The following is a 21,907-nucleotide window of genomic DNA, read 5'->3' on the forward strand; positions in this document are numbered from 1 at the left end:
CCCCAGAGCTGTAGCCAGCCAAGTGGCTTAGTAACCATGTTGTCCCCCCGTGGTCCCTGAATGAGGTAATTCCAACAAAGCCCAAGAACATTAAGGCAAAGAAACACTTGAGGTCTCGATTTTTTGTCTTTTAACATGTAGTGAAAACAAAAAACATTTACAATGACTTAGAACATTCAAGTTCTTTTATTACAAAAGTCTATACAATGAAGTGCCAGACACAGCAATGCGATTATATTGGTGGTCATATATATCTATATATTATTTGTATATAGATATACTGTTTTTACTTGTACCAAAGTAAAACTCATCACAAACTGCCTAGTTCTACCACCTACTGCTCAACTATGACACACAAGTACTGTCACATAGCGTAAGTGCTGCCATGCTACTTTTATCTATTCTACTCGCAGCCAAACATTAACAGTGAATAATCAACACCATGAAGCAGCTGTTAATTCTAAAATGAAACCAGTCAGGCCACTGACTTATAAAAATATGGTACTCATATAGATTTAGCATTATAAAGAAGGAATATATTATTTAAAACATTTAAATAGTGCATATGGACATTTTTGCATGTGGTATATATAAACATTCATATAAAACAATACACAGTGCACATTAAATTAGATGTTTGGATACACTCCTGTCTGGAGACTGAAAGAAATAAATGCACACTGCATGCTGGATTCAAATCAAAGTGATATGATACTTGTTTTGGCATTTTCAATTTCATTTTTCTAGGTATACGTTATGAACAACCTAGGCATACCAAAAGGAAACCACACAAAAAGGGCTGGATTTAGTGCTTTATTCCCCAGTAAAACTACATGTTCACCACCAATGAACATTCCCTCCCCCCGAAAAAGGCATTGCACACATAGGTGAAATGTGAAACACTAGAAACACTACTTATTATCAAGCTACTTCATGTGCTTACTATGTAATGGTGCTGCAAGTCTGAGGTTCGTGCTTCCCTCACTTGTATTAAAGAATGTTGCAGAGGTCCATTTTTACATGGAACTGTTAATATTAGCTAGTTAAGAAAATCACGCATGAGTCAATGCATGCAAACCATGGGCACAAAGTGAGACACTCATCAATCCAAAAAAGCACCAAGAAAAGAATTAACACTTAGATTAAGCCTGACCAGAATATGCTATTACTACTGTTAGCCCAAATAAAGTCACCATTCTGTGAAAACGATGAGCAGAATGATACCAGAAGAGTACTTGAAGGAAAGCCATGCAAAGCCAAAGAACAAAAAATCAGCTTAGAGTATATGACAAGGGGCATACCACTAGACATCTTTGAACACCACTACACAGCTGCTTTAAATAGCATGTGCTGAGCCAAAGTGGTCCTGTTAGAGGATGTTTTCTTCATGGATTTTGCCAATTAAAAGAGAAAAAAAAAATGATGTGACCCCCGGAAGGTACATGTAAAAAATGCAGTGGTATAGCCCTTGTTAAGAACAGATTTGATTCACGCATAATGACTCTTTTGCCAACTTAGGCCCATCTGATTGAACACACAAATCTGAGCACCATCAGTGTTCCTACACAGACATGGCTATTTTCTCACATTATCTGGAGGTGGGTGGGAGGAAAAAGTACAGGATCTGATGCAGACAAATCACATCATCACCAGCTCAAAAAGAATAACTGAGGAAACAAACAGTAACTTATGTCCCATAGGCAGCATGTGAAATGATTCAGTTCTGTGTGTGATGTGTGGTGTGTGTGTTCACTATACTAATAAACAAGGTCACTTTTTGGTGCGCCCTCTGTTATCTTCATCCAGGAGCTGTGTGACCACTGAATTGCAAAATTTTGCTAACATATTACCTGTGAGAAACTTTCACTTTGGAAATTAAACAGAAATGTGTTCCACAGTAGGACTTGAAATTTCAGTTTGAGTTTGGTTTTCTAAGAAAACATAAGACATAGTTGCATATGTGCACATTTATAGGCTTTTCTTTCAAATTTTCAGTCATTCTGTAAGAAAAAGGCAACCGAAGAATTCAATGTGAAGATGTTCCTCTCAATTTTCTTCAGTAATTAAAAAAATAATAATAAAAGCAAAGTTGGTAACAACAAAAAGCTTGTATCTCCAAAGTTCTTGAAGTTGAAAGAATAAAGTACTAGTCTTTTGCTAACAGGATGTATCTGTAGTACAAAACAATGAAGAAAACTGATGTTTGCTAAAGGTGAAGAGGACAGTCTGTGGTTAATATGGAACACCACGCTCCCTAGAGAGGGTCTACTTACCCTCCCATCATTCTCTAGTGGCACCACAACCAAGTACAAAGTGATACTTTCTGAGTGCCTGACAAAATGAACTCAAGTACCAGCCAAGTACACACGATGATTGCTTCAGGGAATACAACTGATTTTTATGATGTTTTCAAGGAGTATATTTTATATGGATTTTGAAGAATCTTGTTTGCTGATAAGAACTTCAAGAAGCCTAAGTTTGGCTTTAATTTTCTTGTACTCCCTGTACTCCTCAAGCACTGGAACACGATCCTCCTTCTGGGCATTCCTAGGGAAGAAAATAACATCTGTAATATTCTGGAGATCATCTGAAAAATAAAGTCCCAAAACTTGTCCTGATGTGAGACACAATGTTACCAAATGTAAATTCAAATAAAAAAACTGCTCTGCAAGAAGATAGATTACTGCACTAATTTCCCACACCCCATCCCCAAGGAACAATCCTAAAATACTTTTTTTGATGAATTTCTCTACTGACAGATTCAATAATGCTATACTTATCGATGTTCATTGCAGAGAACCAGCAGAAGCCAAATACTTTAGTAAGACACGCGCTGCTAGACTCTGTCAGGTCTGGAAGTGTATATCAAGTGCTAGAGGATTACAGTCAGTAATTTCATACATTTACTGTACTATGGCTTCAGTGAATTGAGAAGTAAAAGATCTTACCCACAGAAAAAAGCAGTTTTCTCACTTTATATTAATGACCCAATCCAATTCAGTTTAATCTCTAGGTAAAGCATCAAACCATCCTAAGTATAATTACAAAAAAGTTTTCTTCCATTAAGGCAAAGAATAAGAAGGTACTTGAAAAAATGCATTCTTACACTGAGTGTTTTTTAACCATTTTTGCCCACTATATAGAAAATTCTCAAAGTAAACACAGTTTGGAATTTGTAATATAGCTACTGGCTTGTTAAGACCACCCAGTTACATACATGGAGAAACTTTTCTGAGGTCTGAGATAACATTCATTTCTGTCCATCATCTGAACTAGAATGTATTTTTCTTAAAGAGTTCCACTGAGTCAACTGTGCCCCAGTTAGATAAAAACACATGCCATACTGTATTCTAGGAGCCACACTATTGACTGGCACCCTGTTGCACACCCTGAAAATGCGAAGCCTGGAATGGCCCAACATGCAGCCTAGTAGCCACAGTCTTAGTGTAAGGATCCACACTAGCTGTCACAGGACCCTTTACAAAAGGAAAAACCTTTTGTTTCACAAACACTGCCAAAAGGGTGAGGATGTAGAATTAAAAAACACAACATAACTGCCACTCAACCAAGCCCCTCTAGAACAACTCTGAAATATTTTATCAGGTATTGTTCCCCTAGCTCTTTTTCTTGCCATTAATAGCAGGACTTCCAAGTAAAAAGGAATGTTTTCTACTTTTTTTTTTTCAATAACATGCTTATGTGCACAATTTATTTCTATTCCTATATATTCCTTTAATTTACCATATAAGCCCTTAAGTTTAAGAAGAAGGAAGACTTGGGGCACCTGGGTGGCTCAGTCGGTTAAGCGTCTGACTTTGGCTTAGGTCATGATCTCATGGTTCGTGAGTTCGAGCCCCACATGGGTCTCTGTGTTGAGCTCAGAGCCTGGAGCCCATTTCAGATTCTGTGTCTCCCTCTCTCTCTGCCCCTCCCCCGCTAGTGCTCTGTCTCTCTCTCTCTCAAAAATAAATAAACATTGTAAAATAATTAAAAAAAAAAAAAAAGGAAGAAGGAAGACTCAATTTTGTGATGTTCAACAAACCTTCCATTCTGTTGATAAAATGCTTCTTCAAATTCCCGTAACGTTTTACGTAGCTTCTTCTTTTCAGCTCTAGCTTTCCAAAGTTGTTCCAGTAATTCAGGCCTGAAATTTAAACGGAAAGAAAACATTATTGAAAGAACATTTTGACTCTTACCAGGGGTTCAAACACTGGCTGCAAACTAAAGGCACCTCTACAGCAGTATTTAAAAAAACTTTTTCCCTAGGTAATCTTAAAGTGAAACCAGCGCTACTGTGGAAAACAATATGGAGACTGCTCAAAAAATTAAAAACAGAAGTTACCATATGATCCAGTAATTCCACTCCTATTTACCAAAAGAAAACAAAAACCCTAATTTGAAAAGAGATAGGCACCCTTATGTTTACTGCACCATTATTTACAATAGCCAAGATATGGAAGCAATCCAAGTGTCCATCAGTAGAGTAATGGATAAAGAAGATGTGGTATACATAAACATAAACATAAACACACACACACACACACACACACACACACACACACACAGGAATATTACTGGGCCATAAAAAAGAAGGAGATCTTGCCATTTGCAACAACACGGATGAAACTAATGGGTATATAATGCTAAATGAATTAAGTCAGAGAGATAAAGACCAATACCCTATGATTTTACTTATATGTGGAATCTAAAAAACAAAATGAACAAATAATAGCGGTCTCATTAATACAGAGAACAAACTGGGTGGCTGTGAGGGAGGTAGACAGGTGAGGAGATAGATACAATAGGTGAACGGGATCTGAATGAGGCACAAACTTCCAATTATAAAATAAGTAAGTCACAAAGATGGTAAGTACAGCCCAAGGAATGTAGTCAATAATACTACAATAACATTGTATGGTGACCACACTTGCTGTGGTGAGCACTGAGTAATATATAGAATTGTCAAATCAATATGGTGTACACCAACCTGAAACTAATATAGAGCATGTTGGTTATACCTCAATTAAAAAAAAAAAAAAGAAAAAAAAAAAAAGTGAAGCCAGGGCTGAAAACCGGTTACACACCATACCAGGGAAAGAAGCTGAGAGAGAACAAACCTAACTAGCTGATTCCTGTACTCCGTTATGAAGCAAATGCAGGATTTTAGTTTCTTTAATTTTTAAAACACAGTAAGTGATTTATAAATCACACTCTAAAAAGGGTCCATCTCTGAAGCACTACATTAATTCCCTCCAAGTTCTTGTTTACTTAACATTTACACCAGCATGTAAATTTTATTATACAAACAGGTTGAAATCACAAACCAGCAAACATACATAGAAGCTGCTCGAGTACTTGACAATCGGAGATCCAGAGCCAGTTTTTCCTGATTTTCTTCAACATCAGATTCAGAGTTTTCCAATGAAGACTGTGCCTGCACAGCAGTTTTCAAGATATCAGTTAGCTCAGAGGACAGAGTAACACCATCTTCTTCTTCTTCCTAAAAAGTTATTGAACAGATAAACAAGCCATGACTCAACTTTTTCCTTAAGAAAGACATCAGAGAATGAATTCTCTTAACGATTACCTTGATTTCTTCAAAAAAATGGGCAGTTTCTCCTTCTATGATTGGTTGTAACATCTGACCCCTTCGCTTGGTAGATGGAGATCCCTGTAACATACAAATGGTTTACACTTTAAATATTTAAAGCATTCAAGGAAGCTTCACTCACTATGAACAGATATAAAACTTTTATTTTCAAAATCTTAACCACATGAAATAAAATTTTTAGGATTCCTTAGTAAATTTATTTTTGTTTATGTTTTCTTATTACGTATGCACAAGAGTGCTAAATGTTCATTTATGTCTGGATACTCTAAAAGAGCTCATTTATTTTTTAAAAAAGAAAGTATTACATGCAATTTTATTTGGAGCATTTGCCTTTTTAACAATAGCTGTCAATAGCTTTCATTTTCCCTTTTTATGGCTAACTGATATTCCAATATTTGGGTAAAGCACAATTTGTTTATCTATCAGTTGCTGGACATGTGGGTTTTTTCCTATATTTTAGCCATTAGGAATGATGCTGTATGAACAATTGTGTACAAGTTTTTGTACAGACATATTTTCAATTCTCTGAAGCATATACCTAGAAGGAGAACTGCTAGGTCAGATGGCAACTCTATGTTTAACCTTTTGAGGAACTGCCAAACTAGTTATGAAAGTAGCTGCACCATTTAACATTCTATCAGCAGTGTGTAAGCATTCCAATTTCTCCACATCCTTGTCAACATGGTTATCTTTTCTCATTAAAGCCATACTAGTGGGTATAAAGTGGTATGTGAATGTGGTTTATTGCATTTCCTAATAACTAATGATGCTGAACATCTTTTCAAGTGCCTAATGGCCACTTATAGATCGCTGAAGAAATGTTTATTCAAATCCTTTGTCCACTTTTTAATTGGGTTATATAACTTTTTATTATTAAACTCTAAGAGTTCTTTATATATTCTGGTACCAGTCCCTTATCAGATACATGATTTACAAACATTTTACCCATTCTGTTGGTTGTCTTTTCAATTCAAAATGTCCTTTCATGCACGATTTTCTTTTTAATTTTGATGAGGTCCAATTTATTTTAATTTTTTTTTTGACAATGTTTTTGCTGTCATATCCAAGAAAACCCGGCCTAATTCAAGATTGCAAAGATTTATTCTTCTATTTCCTATGACTTTTATAGTTTTAGCTCTTACAATTAGGTCAATGAACCATTCTGAGTTAAATTTTGTGTGAGATAAGGGTCTACATTCATGCTTTTTTTTTTTTTTTTTTTTGCATGTGAATACTCAATGGTCTCAAGAACATTTGCTGAAAAAAACTATTCTTTCCTATCAAACTGTCTTGGCTTAACTTTTTTTTTTAAATGAAATTTATTGTCAAATTGGTTTCCATACCACATCCAGTGCTCATCCCAAAAAATGCCCTCTTCAATACCCATCACCCACCCTCCCCTCCCTCCCACCCCCCAGCAACCCTCAGTTTGTTCTCAGTTTTTAAGAGGCTCTTATGCTTTGGGCTCTCTCCCACTCTAACCTCTTTTTTTTTTTTTTTCCTTCCCCTTCCCCATGGGTTTCTGTTAAGTTTCTCAGGATCCACATAAGAGTGAAAACATATGGTATCTGTCTTTCTCTGTATGGCTTATTTCACTTAGCATCACACTCTCCAGTTCCATCCACGTTGCTACAAAGGGCCATATTTCATTCTTTCTCATTGCCATGTAGTACTCCATTGTGTATATAAACCACAATTTCTTTATCCATTCATCAGTTGATGTACATTTAGGCTCTTTCCACAATTTGGCTATTGTTGAGAGTGCTGCTATGAACATTGGGGTACAAGTGCCCCTATGCATCAGTACTCCTGTATCCCTTGGGTAAATGTCTAGCAGTGCTACTGCTGGGTCATAGGGTAGGTCTATTTTTAATTTTTTGAGGAACCTCCACACTGTTTTCCAGAGTGGCTGCACCAGTTTGCATTCCCAACAACAGTGCAAGAGGGTTCCCGTTTCTCCAGCATCTATAGTCTCCTGATTTGTTCATTTTAGCCACTCTGACTGGCATGAGGTGATATCTGAGTGTGGTTTTGATTTGTATTTCCCTGATGAGGAGCGACGTTGAGCATCTTTTCATGTTTGGCGTAACTTTTACACTTCAAATTTCTCTATGTGATCGTCATATTTAGGAGTCCCATAAGATCTAGTAATGCTTCCTAAAGCTTCAGTTTTATTTTAAAAAAACTTGTGGATTTCTCAAATGGTTTTCATAAAGAAATTTGAAGACTTTGAATTTGAATTAAGAAAATGTCACTGACACACAGAATGCCTTGTAATCACAGAATTAAGATGTGTATCAAATATGTGCAAATACAAACTACACAGGATTCCTTATTCAAACAAAACTGACTTTATCGAAATGAAATAGTGTTGGGATGAGCAACTAAAAAAAAGCAGCCAATTAAAAAGAATCCATTTATATGGGAATTAAATAAAAAATGCTCAGAAAGCTAATGTGAGCCTTCTAATAATGAGTAGTCAAAGCCTGAAAGAAACCCCCATGCAAGCGACTATCAATCTAAAAATGACCCTACATGCCTAAGCAAACCATGAGTTCCACTGAATTAATTCCTACAAGATGATTCAGAATGGGCTACATGCAGCTTTCTATTTGAGCCTGAGAGAAATCTAGAGTCACAGTATCTATGGGTTAATTAGGGGATAGCAATTAATTTGTACATATCATTTGTTTTTCTCTAAAAATGTACACCAATGTGAATGCGTATTATTTTAATACTTGTTCACTAAAAAAGATAAGCTTGAAAAAAAATCAGTTTATTAGATTGTACAATTAAGTCCAACATCATCATGACAGCTATCACAAAACTAATGTGTTTCTTTTTTTATTATTTCTTCAAATATTTTTTTTAATTGTTTCAATATATGAAATTTATTGCCAAATTGGTTTCCATACAACACCCAGTGCTCATCCCAAAAGGTGCCCTCCTCAGTACCCATCACCCACCCTCCCCTCCCTCCCACCCACCCCCCATCAACCCTCAGTTTGTTCTCAGTTTTTAAGAGTCTCTTATGCTTTGGCTCTCTCCCACTCTAACCTCTTTTTTTTTTTTTTTCTTTTTTCCTCCCCCTCCCCCATGGGTTCCTGTTACGTTTCTCAGGATCCACATAAGAGTGAAACCATATGGTATCTGTCTTTCTCTGTATGGCTTATTTCACTTAGCATCACACTCTCCAGTTCCATCCACGTTGCTACAAAGGGCCATATTTCGTTCTTTCTCATTGCCACGTAGTACTCCATTGTGTATATAAACCACAATTTCTTTATCCATTCATCAGTTGATGGACATTTAGGCTCTTTCCACAATTTGGCTATTGTTGAGAGTGCTGCTATAAACATTGGGGTACAAGTGCCCCTATGCATCAGTACTCCTGTATCCCTTGGGTAAATTCCTAGCAGTGCTACTGCTGGGTCATAGGGTAGGTCTATTTTTAATTTTCTGAGGAAAACCCACACTGCAAAACTAATGTGTTTCAAACACATGAATTTATCAGCAAAGTCGCAGGATACAAAATTAATGTACAGAAATCAGTTGCATTCTTATATACTAATAATGAATCAACAGAAAGACAAATAAAGAAACTGATCCCATTCACAACTGTACCAAGAATCCTACAATACCTAGGAATAAACCTAACCAAAGATGTAAAAGATCTGTATGCTGAAAAAGCTTATGAAGGAAATTGAAGAAGATACCAAGAAATGGAAAAAACAATCCATGCTCATGGATTGGAAAAGTAAATATTGTTAAGATGTCAATACTACTCGGGGTGCCTGGGTGGCGCAGTCGGTTAAGCGTCCGACTTCAGCCAGGTCACGATCTCGCGGTCCGTGAGTTCGAGCCCCGCGTCGGGCTCTGGGCTGATGGCTCAGAGCCTGGAGCCTGTTTCCGATTCTGTGTCTCCCTCTCTCTCTGCCCCTCCCCCGTTCATGCTCTGTCTCTCTCTGTCCCAAAAATAAATAAACTTTAAAAAAAAAAAAAAAAAATATGTCAATACTACTCAAAGCAATCTACACATTCAAATCAATACCAATTAAAATTGCATCAGCATTCTTCTCGAAGCTAGAACAAGCAATCCTAAAATTTGTATGGAACCACAAAAGACCCAGAATAGCCAAAGTAACATTGAAGAAGACCAAAGCGGGAGGCATCACAATCCCAGACTTTACCCTCTACTACAAAGCTGTAAGCCATCAAGACAGCATGGTATTGGCACAAAAACAGACACATACACCAATGGAATAGAACAGAGACTCCAGAATTGAACCCACAAAAGTATGGCCAACTCATCTTTGACAAAGCAGGAAAGAATATCCAATGGAAAAAAGACAGTCTCTTTAACACATGGTGCTGGGAGAACTGGACAGCAACATGCAGAAGAATGAAACTAGACCACTTTCTTACACCATTCACAAAAATAAACTCAAAGTGGATGAAAGACCTGAATGTGAGACAGGAAACCATCAAAACCCTAGAGGAGAAGCAGGAAAAAACCTCTCTCACCTCAGCCACAGCAATTTCTTGCTTGACACATCTCCAAAGGCAAGGGAATTAAAAGCAAAAATGAACTACTGGGACCTCATGAAGATAAAAAGCTTCTGCACAGCAAAGGAAACAATCAACAAAACTAAAAGGCAACTGATGGAATAGGAAAGGATATTTGCAAATGACATATCGAATAAAGGGCTAGTATCCAAAATCTATGAAGAGCTCACCAAACTCCACACCTGAAAAACAAATAATCCAGTGAAGAAATGGGCAGAAAACATGAACAGACACTTCTCTAAAGAAGACATCCATATAGCCAACAGGGACATGAAAAGATGCTCAACATCACTCCTCATCAGGGGAATACAAATCAAAACCACACTCAGATATCACCTCACGCCAGTCAGAGTGGCTAAAATGAGCAAATCAGGAGACTACAGATGCTGGAGAGGATGTGGAGAAACGGGAACCCTCTTGCACTGTTGGTGGGAATGCAAACTGGTGCGGCCACTCTGGAAAACAGTGTGGAGGTTCCTCAAAAAATTAAAAATACATCTACCCTATGACCCAGCAATAGCACTGCTAGGAATTTACCCAAGGGATACAAGAGTGCTGATGCAGAGGAGCACTTGTACCCCAATGTTTACAGCAGCACTTTCAACAATAGTCAAATTATGGAAAGAGCCAAAATGTCCATCAACTGATGAATGGATAAAGAAGTTGTGGTTTATACATACAATGGAATACTACTTGGCAATGAGAAAGAATGAAATATGGCCTTTTGTAGCAACGTGGATGGAACTGGAGAGTGTTATGCTAAGTGAAGTAAGTCATACAGAGAAAAATAGATACCATATGTTTTCACTTTTATGTGGATCCTGAGAAACTTAACAGAAGACCATGGGGGAGGGGAAGGGGAAAAAAAGAGAGGGAGGGAAGCAAACCATAAGAGACTCTTACAAACTGAGAATAAACTGAGGGTTGATGGGGGATGGGAGGGAGGGGAAAGTGTGTGATGGGTATTAAGGAGGGCACCTGTTGGGATGAGTAAGGGGTATTGTAAGAAAACCAATTTGACAATAAATTTCATATTAAAACACACACACGCGCGCACGCGCACACATTTAAATTGAAAGAAACTAGGCCAGGGTCTGAAATTTGTTTTTTGTGGGGGACACCTGCTGGCTCATTTGGTTAAGCATTCAACTCTTGATTTCACCTCAGGTCATGGTTGTGAGATCGAGTCCCATGTGAGCCCCATGTTGCATCAGGCTGTGTGCTGGGCATGGACCTGCTTAAGAATCTTTCTTCCTCTCCCTTTGCCCCTCCCCACTTGTAATGGGAAGGGGAAGGGACGGGGAAGGGAGCGAGAAGAGAGGGGGAGAGAGAGGGAGGGAGAGAGAGAGAAAGAGAAGGGAAGAGAAAAGAGAGGGAGGGAGGGAAAGAAAGGAAGAAAGAGAGGAAGAGAGGAAGGAAGGAAGGAAGGAAGGAAGGAAGGAAGGAAAGAAGGAATCGTTTTTTTTAATTCCACAACTTAGGTGACCCTGGGTGTATCACTCCTTAGCCCCAATTTCATCATGTGTGAAAAGGAGGCTATTATCTGCTACCTGTTCTGACTTGTCAAGATTTAATAACATCTTCTTTTATGATATACATAGAGTGCTTTTACAAGTGCCTGAGAGATGGGAGGTACACACTGATTGTTAATTTCCTATCTTCTAAAAACAGTAACCTCACCTTACACATACAATTCTTGCTACTTTAGCTGTGTATTTCTCCAATATACCACCATAAAAGTATTTTTTAAAGGGTAGGCCTTGGTAAAACGAACTAGATAAAGCTTTGTGTGTTTTACTCACAAGGACAGGAGTGATGCTAGCTCTTGTCAGCATCTGTTTTACAAGTCTGTATCTCTCATAGAGAGGTTTCACAATGTGTCTTTCTTCCCTGGTCACCTAAAGCAAGGAAAATGGCAATTACCTAGTCATCAGAAAATTTGAAGTCCAAAGCATTAAGCAATATGACTTTCACCCAATTTTTAAGAAGTTATTTTAAATAAATAGGCAATCTCATGAATGCAGGAAACAGTGCTCTATAAAACAGCTCTGCAGATGTGGGCCACAAAGGAGATTCGTGATCTTTTTTAAAATGGAAAATCAAATGTTTTTAGCAAGAGACACTTACCGGCCTTCCATGTTGACTTTCATAGTAAAGAAGACTTTTCTGGAGAGAAGTTTTCTCTTCTATCAAGTGATCTTTTGTCATTTTCTACAATTTAAAAGAAAAAATAAAATAAAAAAACACTCTCACTGGCATCATCATGATTTTCATCATCCCCACAACGTAAATAATTAGGGTAAAAGGGCAGCCAATCACCACTCCAGCCTAGAATAATACAGTCTTTCCTGGGGCACCTGGCTGGTTCAGTCTGTTAGTATGCAACTCTTGATCTTGGGGTTGTGAGTTTGAGCCCCATGATGGATATAAAGATTACTTAAAAAAAATATTTTTAAAAAAAGAATGCAGCCTTTCCTTACAGATTTGCAGACATTTTTCGAATGTGGTCTTCTAATAAGGAGGTACCAACTCTCTTTGGTGGCTTATTTATATTTTACCTAAATAAATTATGAATACTGGCTTAGTGACCTTGGATAAGTTAAATTCTTTTTGTCCAATATTCTAATCTATAAAATAGGGATACTAGACCCTACCTCATAGGGCTTTACTGAGGACTAAATGAGTTAATATGTTACAAAGGCATTTATAATAGTGCCTACCTACCACACAACAGGCACACACAAATGCCTACTGTTTAATTTTGCAGTCTTCTATTAGCATTGTAACTATAATTTCATATACACACATAAAACACACACACACAATAGCACAGATCTAATAATCTAGCATTTCTACTAAACTATTAAGAAAATCTGGCAGCAGTATAGTAGATAAATCTTGAAAAAGTGAAACACTGCCAATTTGTGACCTAGACTTCTACTATATAAGCTCAGTTTCCCTTCCTATATGACGCTTTCTTTACATGCAATACTCATCTCCTATCTTTCAGTACTCTAAACTGTAATAGAGGAAAGACATCCCAAATTTATTTGCCCACAGAACCTTCCCACTTTGTTCCACAGGACCACCTTTTAACATCCCAACAAACTGATGTTCCACTGAACAGCCCTTTGAACACCAGACCAAATAGACTCTCTACTTACTCCCAGGGTGAGACAATCTATGTTTCTCACCAGAGTGGAAGAGAGGTAAAGTTAAAAAAAAAAAAAAAAAAAAAAAAAAAAAAAAAATTCACTGGATAATATCTTCCTATAACTAATACATTAGATTATATACATCCAGTAGAGGACAGCTAGGGATAGCCTATAAAACACTGTGATTTCAACCTCAAGCCAGCACCTTAAACCTAAGACGATGAATTCAAATTACGATGATCCAATCAAAATCATCTCTAGAGACTCTTAAAAACTGAGAACAAACCGAGGGTTGATAGGGGGTTGGAGGGAGGGGAGGGTAGGTGATGGGTACTGAAGAGGGCATCTTTTGGGATGAGCACTGGGTATTGTATGGAAACCAATTTGACCATAAATTTCATATATTAAAAAAAATAATCTCTAGAAAACTGGGTGGAGAGAGGGGACAGGAGGTTGGCTGATCTAACACAAAACTGAAAAATAAGAAAAGTGGAGGGAGGGAAGTGATTAAAAATTCTAATCTAGCCCTGTTCAAGGGAGACAAACACTTCCAATATTTTGATTTTGAGAAAGGTGTACTCTGTTGTCAAGCTAGGGATGAGCATCAGGATCAGGGCTCATCACTGCCTACACAAAAGTTCACCTGAGACCAACTCTGTATTCTCTCAGCAAATCTCATCTGATAAATAATTTGGGTTGCCAAATGCTCTGACCAGGACTGTCCTAGGAATGGGCTTTATTGAGTTACAGTTCTTCGAAAAAACTCTTTTATTTAATCCTCACAACCATATTGTGTTAGCACTTTAAAGGACAATCATATCCATGTGAGTCATAGGACTGTTGAAAGGACACAGGGGCAAAATGGAAATAACACAATGAGTCAGGGCCTGCAAAAGCTAAGAACTCAATACAAGTAACTATTAAGACACAAGGCTAAGACTCAAGCTCAGTTATGTTTACACTCTTTATATACTCATCTTGCCAAGTGTCTCCAATATAAATAAACAGATCAGCATTCTCGTTTCTTTAGTTTTACTTTTTTTTTTTTTTTTCAGCTCTTATTCCCGAGTAGTCTCTTCACCCAATGTAGGGCTCAAACTCACTCCCAAGCCCCTGACAGAGTCACATGCTTTACCAACCAAGCCAGCCAAGTGCCCCTTAGTTTTACTACTGTGACTCAGTCCCAGAATGACTGGACACTTCGGGTGTGGAGATAAAAACATGTTTATCTGCAAACTTGGGGAGCATCCTCAAACCAGTAAGACCACCTACACAATTCTATGACACTGGGGTAATTATTTTGTTTCAGGGACTCTAAAGGCTAGTCTGGGCAAAAAGCATAGGTCAAGATTACTTTGATATCTTCTGGAAGACACCTCTCAACACGTTTTTCTTTCAGTCTTTTCAGAATAAGTTCAAGTGTTGCTTCCTTAGATGGCTTCTTCTCCTTCTGAATAACCCTGGATTCATCTTCATTCTCTTCATCTTCATGGTCTAGAGAAGAGCCAAAGCTTTTTGGAAGAGTGTTACTACGTGGGCGTGTCTGAGGTACAAATTCTCCATCAGAGCTTTTGTGTTTTGCATCTACATTTCAGAACCAAGACCACAAGTTAGTAATATTGACTTTGTTAAAGATGCAAAAGAATAAGCATGATATACAACAGGAGAGTAGACATTAACAGCACACAGGCTCAGATATTTCAAGGTTAAATGAAATATTTAAATTCTACAGATAGCAAGCTATACCATTCATTCTTTCAACCATTATTCATAGAAAACCTACCATAAAGAAAGATTCTCTAATAAGCACTGGTGATACAGTAATAAACAAAGAGACATGGTCCCTGTTTTCATGGAGCATATATTCAAGGAAGTAAAAACAAAAAACAAGTAATCAGATTCATAAAATAATTTCAAAGAGTGCTAAGTGCTATAAAGAGAACAGGGGACTGCCATTTGCAACTACGTGGATGGAACTGAAGGGTATTATGCTAAGTGAAATTAGTCAGAGAAAGACAAATATACGACTTCATTCATGAGGACTTTAAAATACAAAACAGATGAACATAAGGGAAGGGAAGGAAAAATAATACAAAAACAGGGAGGGGGACAAAGCATAAGAGACTCTTAAATATGGAGAACAAACAGAGTGTTACTGGAGGGGTTGTGGGATGGGGGATGGGCTAAATGGGTAAGGGGCATTAAGGAATCTACTCCTGAAATCATTGTTGCACTATATGCTAACTAACTTAGATGTACATTTAAAAAATAAATAAAATAAATAAATAAAAAGAAGAGAACAGGGGATGACATCACAGTGCCAAAAGGAACGTGGTTTGGGGGAAGAGCGACTACATTGAATGGACTGACAAAAAAGGACTTTCTGAGATGGTGACATCCTAATTGAACATGGAAGAAGCAGCAGCTAACCTAGCATAGAAGATTTGGGGGAAGAGCATTCCTCCCCAACTGAGGCAACAGCCAATGCACAGGCCCTGAAGCATGGCATGTTTAAGGAACAGAAAATGAGAGTAGAATATGATAAAATGGCCTAAGGGCACAATAGGCAAGGTCTTGAAAGCCATGGTAAAGGGTTTATTCTAATTGAAGAGGGAAGCCACAATGAGGCCTCTGAAGATAAGTAACAGTTTTAAAAGATAATTCTGGCTGCTATGCAGAGAATGAACTGTAAGACAACATAAGTTGAAGAAAATTGGAAAATTAGTTAAGAGACTAATGCTGGTCAATTTAATACACTTATCAGTAACACACTCAAGGTAATGATTTTCACTGGTGGTTGGAAACTAGCATTAAACAAGGAAATACTTAATAGAATTGTACGGGAAAATTCTAAAGAGGTAAGAGAACTTATTTTAACCACAGGGGTGTAAACTCAATGACCAAAGGGACACTGTCTTATCCACTACTATAGGCTCAGATGTCTACAAGATTTGGTACTTAAAGATAATAAAAATTCTGTTGAATAAATTCAAATGAATATACCAAAATGTAATGCTCCAGATTATAAACCCATACTTGGTACAGATAATTTTTTAAGGATTAACAATTACCAAAAAGCAAGCTGACTAAGCACCCACAAAGTAAATATAACTTAGCAACTACTGTACTGGGCCAAACCAACCCACTAACAAAGACTTAGTTTTAAATTAAAGACAATTTTTAGTCTCTGTAGTATAAACAGTTCATTATGATAGTCTTTGATTAAATACCCACCAACAATTCTTAATGAAATACCTACCAAATCCAAAACTGCTTAATATTTGAAATGTATTTCAGATAAATTTCATAACATCACCTATGAACATATACTTTACGGCCCCTTTCAAAACACTAACAGAAACACAAGAAACACATCTGGAAGAATATAGAACTACTACTTTGACCATAACTAAGAGAAGAACAAAATGAAGCTTTTATTTTTGCCAGTGTCTCAAATTTTAAATTATCAAAAATTATAACCATAATTCTCATAGAATATAACTCTCATTAATTCATGTCATAGAATTATTAGTTCATGTAATTTTCATGTAATGAGAATACTAAAATAGTGAGAATAAAACATACTACTTAAATGCAAATATATTGTAAAAATGATGTGTTTTCTACCTTTAATTTGCTTCCGCAGTTTAGTAAGCTCTGTCATCCATTTTAATACCTTTGGATTGGCCGCAATATCACTGTAGGAGGGCTGAAAAATTAAGGAACACTGACCCCTCTGTGGTAAGCAATAATTGTTCATTTATGCCCAAATAATATTTTACAGTTCCTACAGCAGAGATTTCGCCCAGTCCTTGCTTCATCTTACCTTATTTAATGTAGACAGAATGGGATATCAAGTAAAGCTCTCTCACAGCAGGGTGTAGCAACTGACAAAAGCCACATTTGAAAATGTCTTCTGACTCCAAGTATAGGATTCTTTTCACTTCACACACTCTAATTAAATATCTCTCCCCTATCCCTCTCACTCCCGAACTTTCCCCCCTGCTCCCCTCGCTACTTGTGGGTTTTGAGGAAGCAGAAATAGCATTAATGTGGTTTGTTAATGTAAAGTATTTCCTTTAAAAATTATACAAGCTTGGGGCGCCTAGGTGGCAAAGTTGGTTAAGCGTACAACTCTTGATCTCGGCTTAGGTCATGGTCTCACAGTTTGTGAGTTCGAGCCTTGCGTCAGCCTCTGCGCTGATGGTGCAGAGTCTGCTTGGGATTCTGTCTCTCCTTCTCTCTGCCCCTCCCCGGCTTGTGCTCTCTCTCTCAAAATAAATTTAAAAAACTTAAAAAAAATGTTTTTAATAAAGTAATTTTCCATTAAAAAAATTATACGATCTTTTTCGCCAATGGAAATCTAAAAATACAATGGTAAGAATACTGGCCTGGAAATGAGGCGGCTAAGGATCTATATAATCTCAGTTCTACATGATCAGTATTTCTCTGTACATCTCAACTTCGCTATCTAAGGAAAGAGATGGACTAATGCTCGCCAAAGAACTTCCTCCCAGTTCCAATGGTTCTACCAAACCCTGAACAATGCTACAAATTTACCTTGTTATTTCTTTCCCTTTCAAACTGTTCCTCAAATTGTCTAATTTTTTTCTGAAGTTTCTTGACCAACTGATATGGTGTTCTATCTTCTCTTTTTTCATCTTTTGAACTGAAGGATGATCTTCGAATCCTGAATTAAAACAAGAGGCAGATACTGTTAGTTCAAGTTATTATAGACGGTAGCTAGAGTTCTCGTGGGGTTCATGTCAATGTACAAAAATATCAAATTACTATGAGATGTACACCTGAAACTAAGAGATTTTTTTTTCATTTTATTTTTAAGTAATTTCTATACCCAATGTGGGGCTCAAACCTACAACCCTGAGATCAAGCATGCTCTACTGACTGAGCCAGGTAGGTACCCCTGAAACTAAGAGAATATTAATACTGTATGTCAATTTTATTTCAATAAAAAGTAAAGAGGGGAGCCTGGATGGCTCAGTCAGTTAAGCATCTGATTCGTGATTTCGGTTCAGGTCACGGTCTCATGGTTCATGAGATCGAGCCACACAGTGGGCTCTACACTAACAGGGATTCTCTTTCCTCCTCTCTCTCTCTCTCTGCCCCTCCCCCGCTCACGCTCACTCACTCTGTGTCAAAATGACTAAATTTAAAAAATAAAAAAAGAATATTAAAACAAAAATAAAGAAGCTACCCAGTTGAAAATTGTTACCAACACTGTATCTCTTATTACTCTGATATAACATAATGCCATTTCCAAGAAGCAAATCTTTAAAGTAACATTAAAGAACAGGTAGTAAAAAAAACACCTTTCACAATAGTGTTACAGACCACAACATCAGGTTATGCAAGCAGTGTTGAAAACAATTTGTAATCACTCAAAAGTCGTTTGGACAAAGGCCGAAAAGAAGCAAAGGTGCCTAGCAGCTCAGAGTTCTTTTTGTGTTCAAACTGCAAAGGAAAGGTTTTGACATTCAGAATCAATTTAGTTTTGACAATAAAAACATTAGGGACTGGTGAGCTCCACTTGCTGCTTCCCTTCCAGAGTTTTTTATTTCAGTCATAAGTGAATAAATGAGTATGTACACTGTGAGGAAATGTCTATTAGAGAGCGAACCCTCAATGAACTCAGAATTTAGGGGAAGGGTCCCTTCCCAAAAATTACAAAAGTGTTTTTCATGATACAGGGGGAAAGGCTGTGAACAGCAAAGTCTAGAGGATCAAATCTCTCAAAGGACCTGGTGACATAATAGGAATGACCTCTCATAAGTACATAAAAATAATGCACCTAGTAAAAGAAAGTGCCTTAGATGAGGAATCCAGTGTTTCTGGGTCATGAAGGAAACGCTGGCTTTGCCCAAAATCTAAACTACGGTGCGATAATACTGGGGGACAGTCCTCTTCCAGGGGGTGATGATTCATTCTTCCAGCTTGTGGAGAGAGCTGAGCTTCTCCAGAGTCAGAGTCTTCCTGCCAAGACTTAAAAGCAGGAAATGGCTCTGTAAAACAAACACAAAGAATAGTACCATGGGTCTCTTGGCTCCACATGGAAAAAAGTCACACAATTATCAACTATGTTGTCTTTAAATCATATTATGCAGTGGTTCGTATAATATTTATTGTATACTTTTTTTAAAAAACAAGGGATACAGGATCTTCATAAAGCCTATTATAGTGTATAATTTTCTAAGCTTCATTTTTCTTGTTTAGCTCAAGAGTTCTATTTTCATAGAAGGAATTACACCTTAAATTTCTGAACCCAGTCACAAAGCAAGAAAAAACACTGTCAAGCTCTTTAAAGTTATATTAGTTATTATTTTTCAAGTGCTGTTTTAGAAACAGTAAACACTCGATAGCCCTCAATAATAGCTGCCAGGTGAATAAACTATGCCTCACTGTCAAGTGGCTATGTTAAAAGTAGAAGCCATTCCCCATACTATTTACAACACTCACCAAATGGAGCTCTCTGACCCCAAAAGAATTCTTAACATTTCCAAATGAGGAGCTAACCTGACAGCACCTGGCCACTGGCATTAAATTGTGGTTATTTTCTATTACAGGATTCCTATGTTTAATATGTATCCTAATAATTAAAACCCAACAGTATTACTGACAAAATTTATCAGTATTAATCCTTAAGCACATTTATCTTAGTGGAGTTATCCCGTCTGTCATCAAATGAAACCACACTGATATATTTGATGTCTGTGCACACATAAGGTTTGATTACATACAGAACACATACAGATAAACATACAATCCACAAATATACTCCAAATACAAAAATATAAGTGTCACTGAAGTCCAGAAGGGAGAAAAACTTTTCCATCTACACACTAATTTTATTTATAACTACAATTTAAAATTCTGATGTATGGCCATTAACAATAGCAAAAATGAGTTTTTAAGTATTTTTGGATGTAAAGATGGCTTGACAGTGTCAAAAATCAATGCTGTTCTTTTCTTTTTCTTCACACAAGTGAAGAAAATTACTTTAGTAATTTAATTTAACTTTATATGTTAGCAATTTAAAGCATTACATTTTTTTCCAGGGTAATAAGAACATAATATAGTTTGTTTTTAAAGCCCAGATCAATCTGATAACTAAAAATTGGGTACAAAGCGTGCAATCCCACAACAAACCCAGCAATAAAGTGATTTTCAAAGCAACCCTTGTACCTGCTCCCCAGCAAGTAACTGGTAATAAACATTTTATGAGAAATCTCCTGTTTTAAGAAAAGAGAGAAATAATAAAAACAATTTTTTTCTGGGTATCATTTTTAACCCAGAACAGTTTTCCTAATATATGGGGACAGCAGGAGAAGGGCTCATAAAAAGGCAAACAAAGTGAACCATAAAAAGGCAAAAAACTAAACTATGGTGAACCATACTTACCCTCCCCATCTCTCTGCAGATGCATTGTTTTGAAATCAATGAGGGGAAAAGTGATAGGGCATGACGCTAATAAAATGGAAAAAATGGCAAAAAATACTAAAGTGAACACACAGCACAGTCAGAACAAACCATACACATAACTAACACAAAGCCAAAGATACCAAAAACATTTCCCTAAAACCAGTTAGGCATTCTGCTCAAAAACTTTATTCAAAGAAATTACTACTAACCAAACTTTAAAAACAAACACAAACATACATTTCCATTTCAGCAAGCAAGGCAAAAAAATCAAAGTAGTGCTGTTTTATTAAAACTCAAACATAAAACTGAAGAAATGGAAACTCTTAACCAAGTACTGTTTGAAGCTTTTCAGTATAATTGATTTGACAGAAAAATACCTCCCTTAGTTTGCTCTTTAAAAAGATCTTATTTGTCTTTCATTCAAGAGTTAGCAGGAGAGAATCTGAAGGAAAGATATTGTCCACTTTCACTGAAAGCCAAAACCTTCTAAACGGCTGCTACAAATGCATACTGGCAGTAGACATGTGCTACCTGCTTGCCAACTGCATTCTGTTGACAATCCTTCAAACAATACAAAAAACAAAACCCACACACTAAGGAAGAGTGAGGTGGGCTTCTATTTGGAGTGACCCCACTTCTCTATGAAGAGTCATATCAAACAAGGTAGGTCTCTGATTCTAAGGTATCTAGAGTCTAAAGTAATTTGGTCTCTTAAGGAAGTCTTTCCTTAGAATACCCTAATTCCTAGATATACAAAATTAATCTTTGTATTGGTGGCAAAGTTGGAAGCAAAAACAAGGTCTGCTAACAGCCACTTTTTCAAGCACATGCAGGGTTCATGACTGGGTTCACTCAAAGGGCTACTACCACTGGCTCTCTGAAAGTCACCCTATTCCTATGAAAGCCAGCAGGAGGCCTATGTGGATTTTTAACAGTGGTTGAGCCAGGTTTATAACAGGGCAGCTGAGGCACTGAAAATTAGAGGTCTATAGTTACTTTCTTTCCCTACCACAAGTTGTAAGGAGTAGATTCTGAAAGGGAAACTGCGAGCCCAGCATTAAGTTGTCTTTAGGTAAGCCTCCAGAAAACTGACGCTGAACACAGAAAATTCTGTCTCCTCACACAATGGAAAACAACT

At 37.1% G+C, this 21,907-nt stretch overlaps 2 protein-coding genes across 19 annotated transcripts in view; one reads left to right on the plus strand and one right to left on the minus strand.

Annotated features, from left to right (window-relative positions):
* Positions 1-2,104, plus strand: part of PKD2L2 (polycystin 2 like 2, transient receptor potential cation channel) — a 39,138-nt gene extending 37,034 nt beyond the window's left edge. For both annotated transcript variants that reach the window (XM_045490004.1, XM_045490011.1), the window contains one exon: positions 1,996-2,104. The gene's annotated coding sequence lies outside the window, so the exon portion shown is untranslated. The remainder of the gene's footprint in view (positions 1-1,995) is intronic.
* Positions 168-21,907, minus strand: part of FAM13B (family with sequence similarity 13 member B) — an 89,363-nt gene continuing 67,623 nt past the window's right edge. For 2 of the 17 annotated variants that reach the window (XM_045489929.1, XM_045489858.1), the window contains 11 exons: positions 20,749-20,814; positions 19,142-19,352; positions 17,893-18,022; positions 16,960-17,041; positions 14,687-14,916; positions 12,305-12,388; positions 11,980-12,075; positions 5,588-5,671; positions 5,337-5,500; positions 4,043-4,144; positions 168-2,547 (listed from right to left, as the gene is read on the minus strand). In XM_045489929.1, coding sequence (XP_045345885.1) covers positions 2,424-2,547; positions 4,043-4,144; positions 5,337-5,500; positions 5,588-5,671; positions 11,980-12,075; positions 12,305-12,388; positions 14,687-14,916; positions 16,960-17,041; positions 17,893-18,022; positions 19,142-19,352; positions 20,749-20,814 — 1,373 coding nt within the window. In that variant the 3' untranslated portion in view covers positions 168-2,423. Of the gene's footprint in view, positions 2,548-4,042; positions 4,145-5,336; positions 5,501-5,587; positions 5,672-11,979; positions 12,076-12,304; positions 12,389-14,686; positions 14,917-16,959; positions 17,060-17,892; positions 18,023-19,141; positions 19,353-20,748; positions 20,815-21,907 lie in introns of all 17 variants that reach the window. The other 15 variants (XM_045489900.1, XM_045489851.1, XM_045489958.1 and 12 more) reach the window with 11 other exon arrangements.

Source organism: Leopardus geoffroyi, chromosome A1 (assembly GCF_018350155.1).
Source record: "Leopardus geoffroyi isolate Oge1 chromosome A1, O.geoffroyi_Oge1_pat1.0, whole genome shotgun sequence".
In the NCBI taxonomy this organism is placed as follows: Eukaryota; Metazoa; Chordata; class Mammalia; order Carnivora; family Felidae; genus Leopardus; species Leopardus geoffroyi.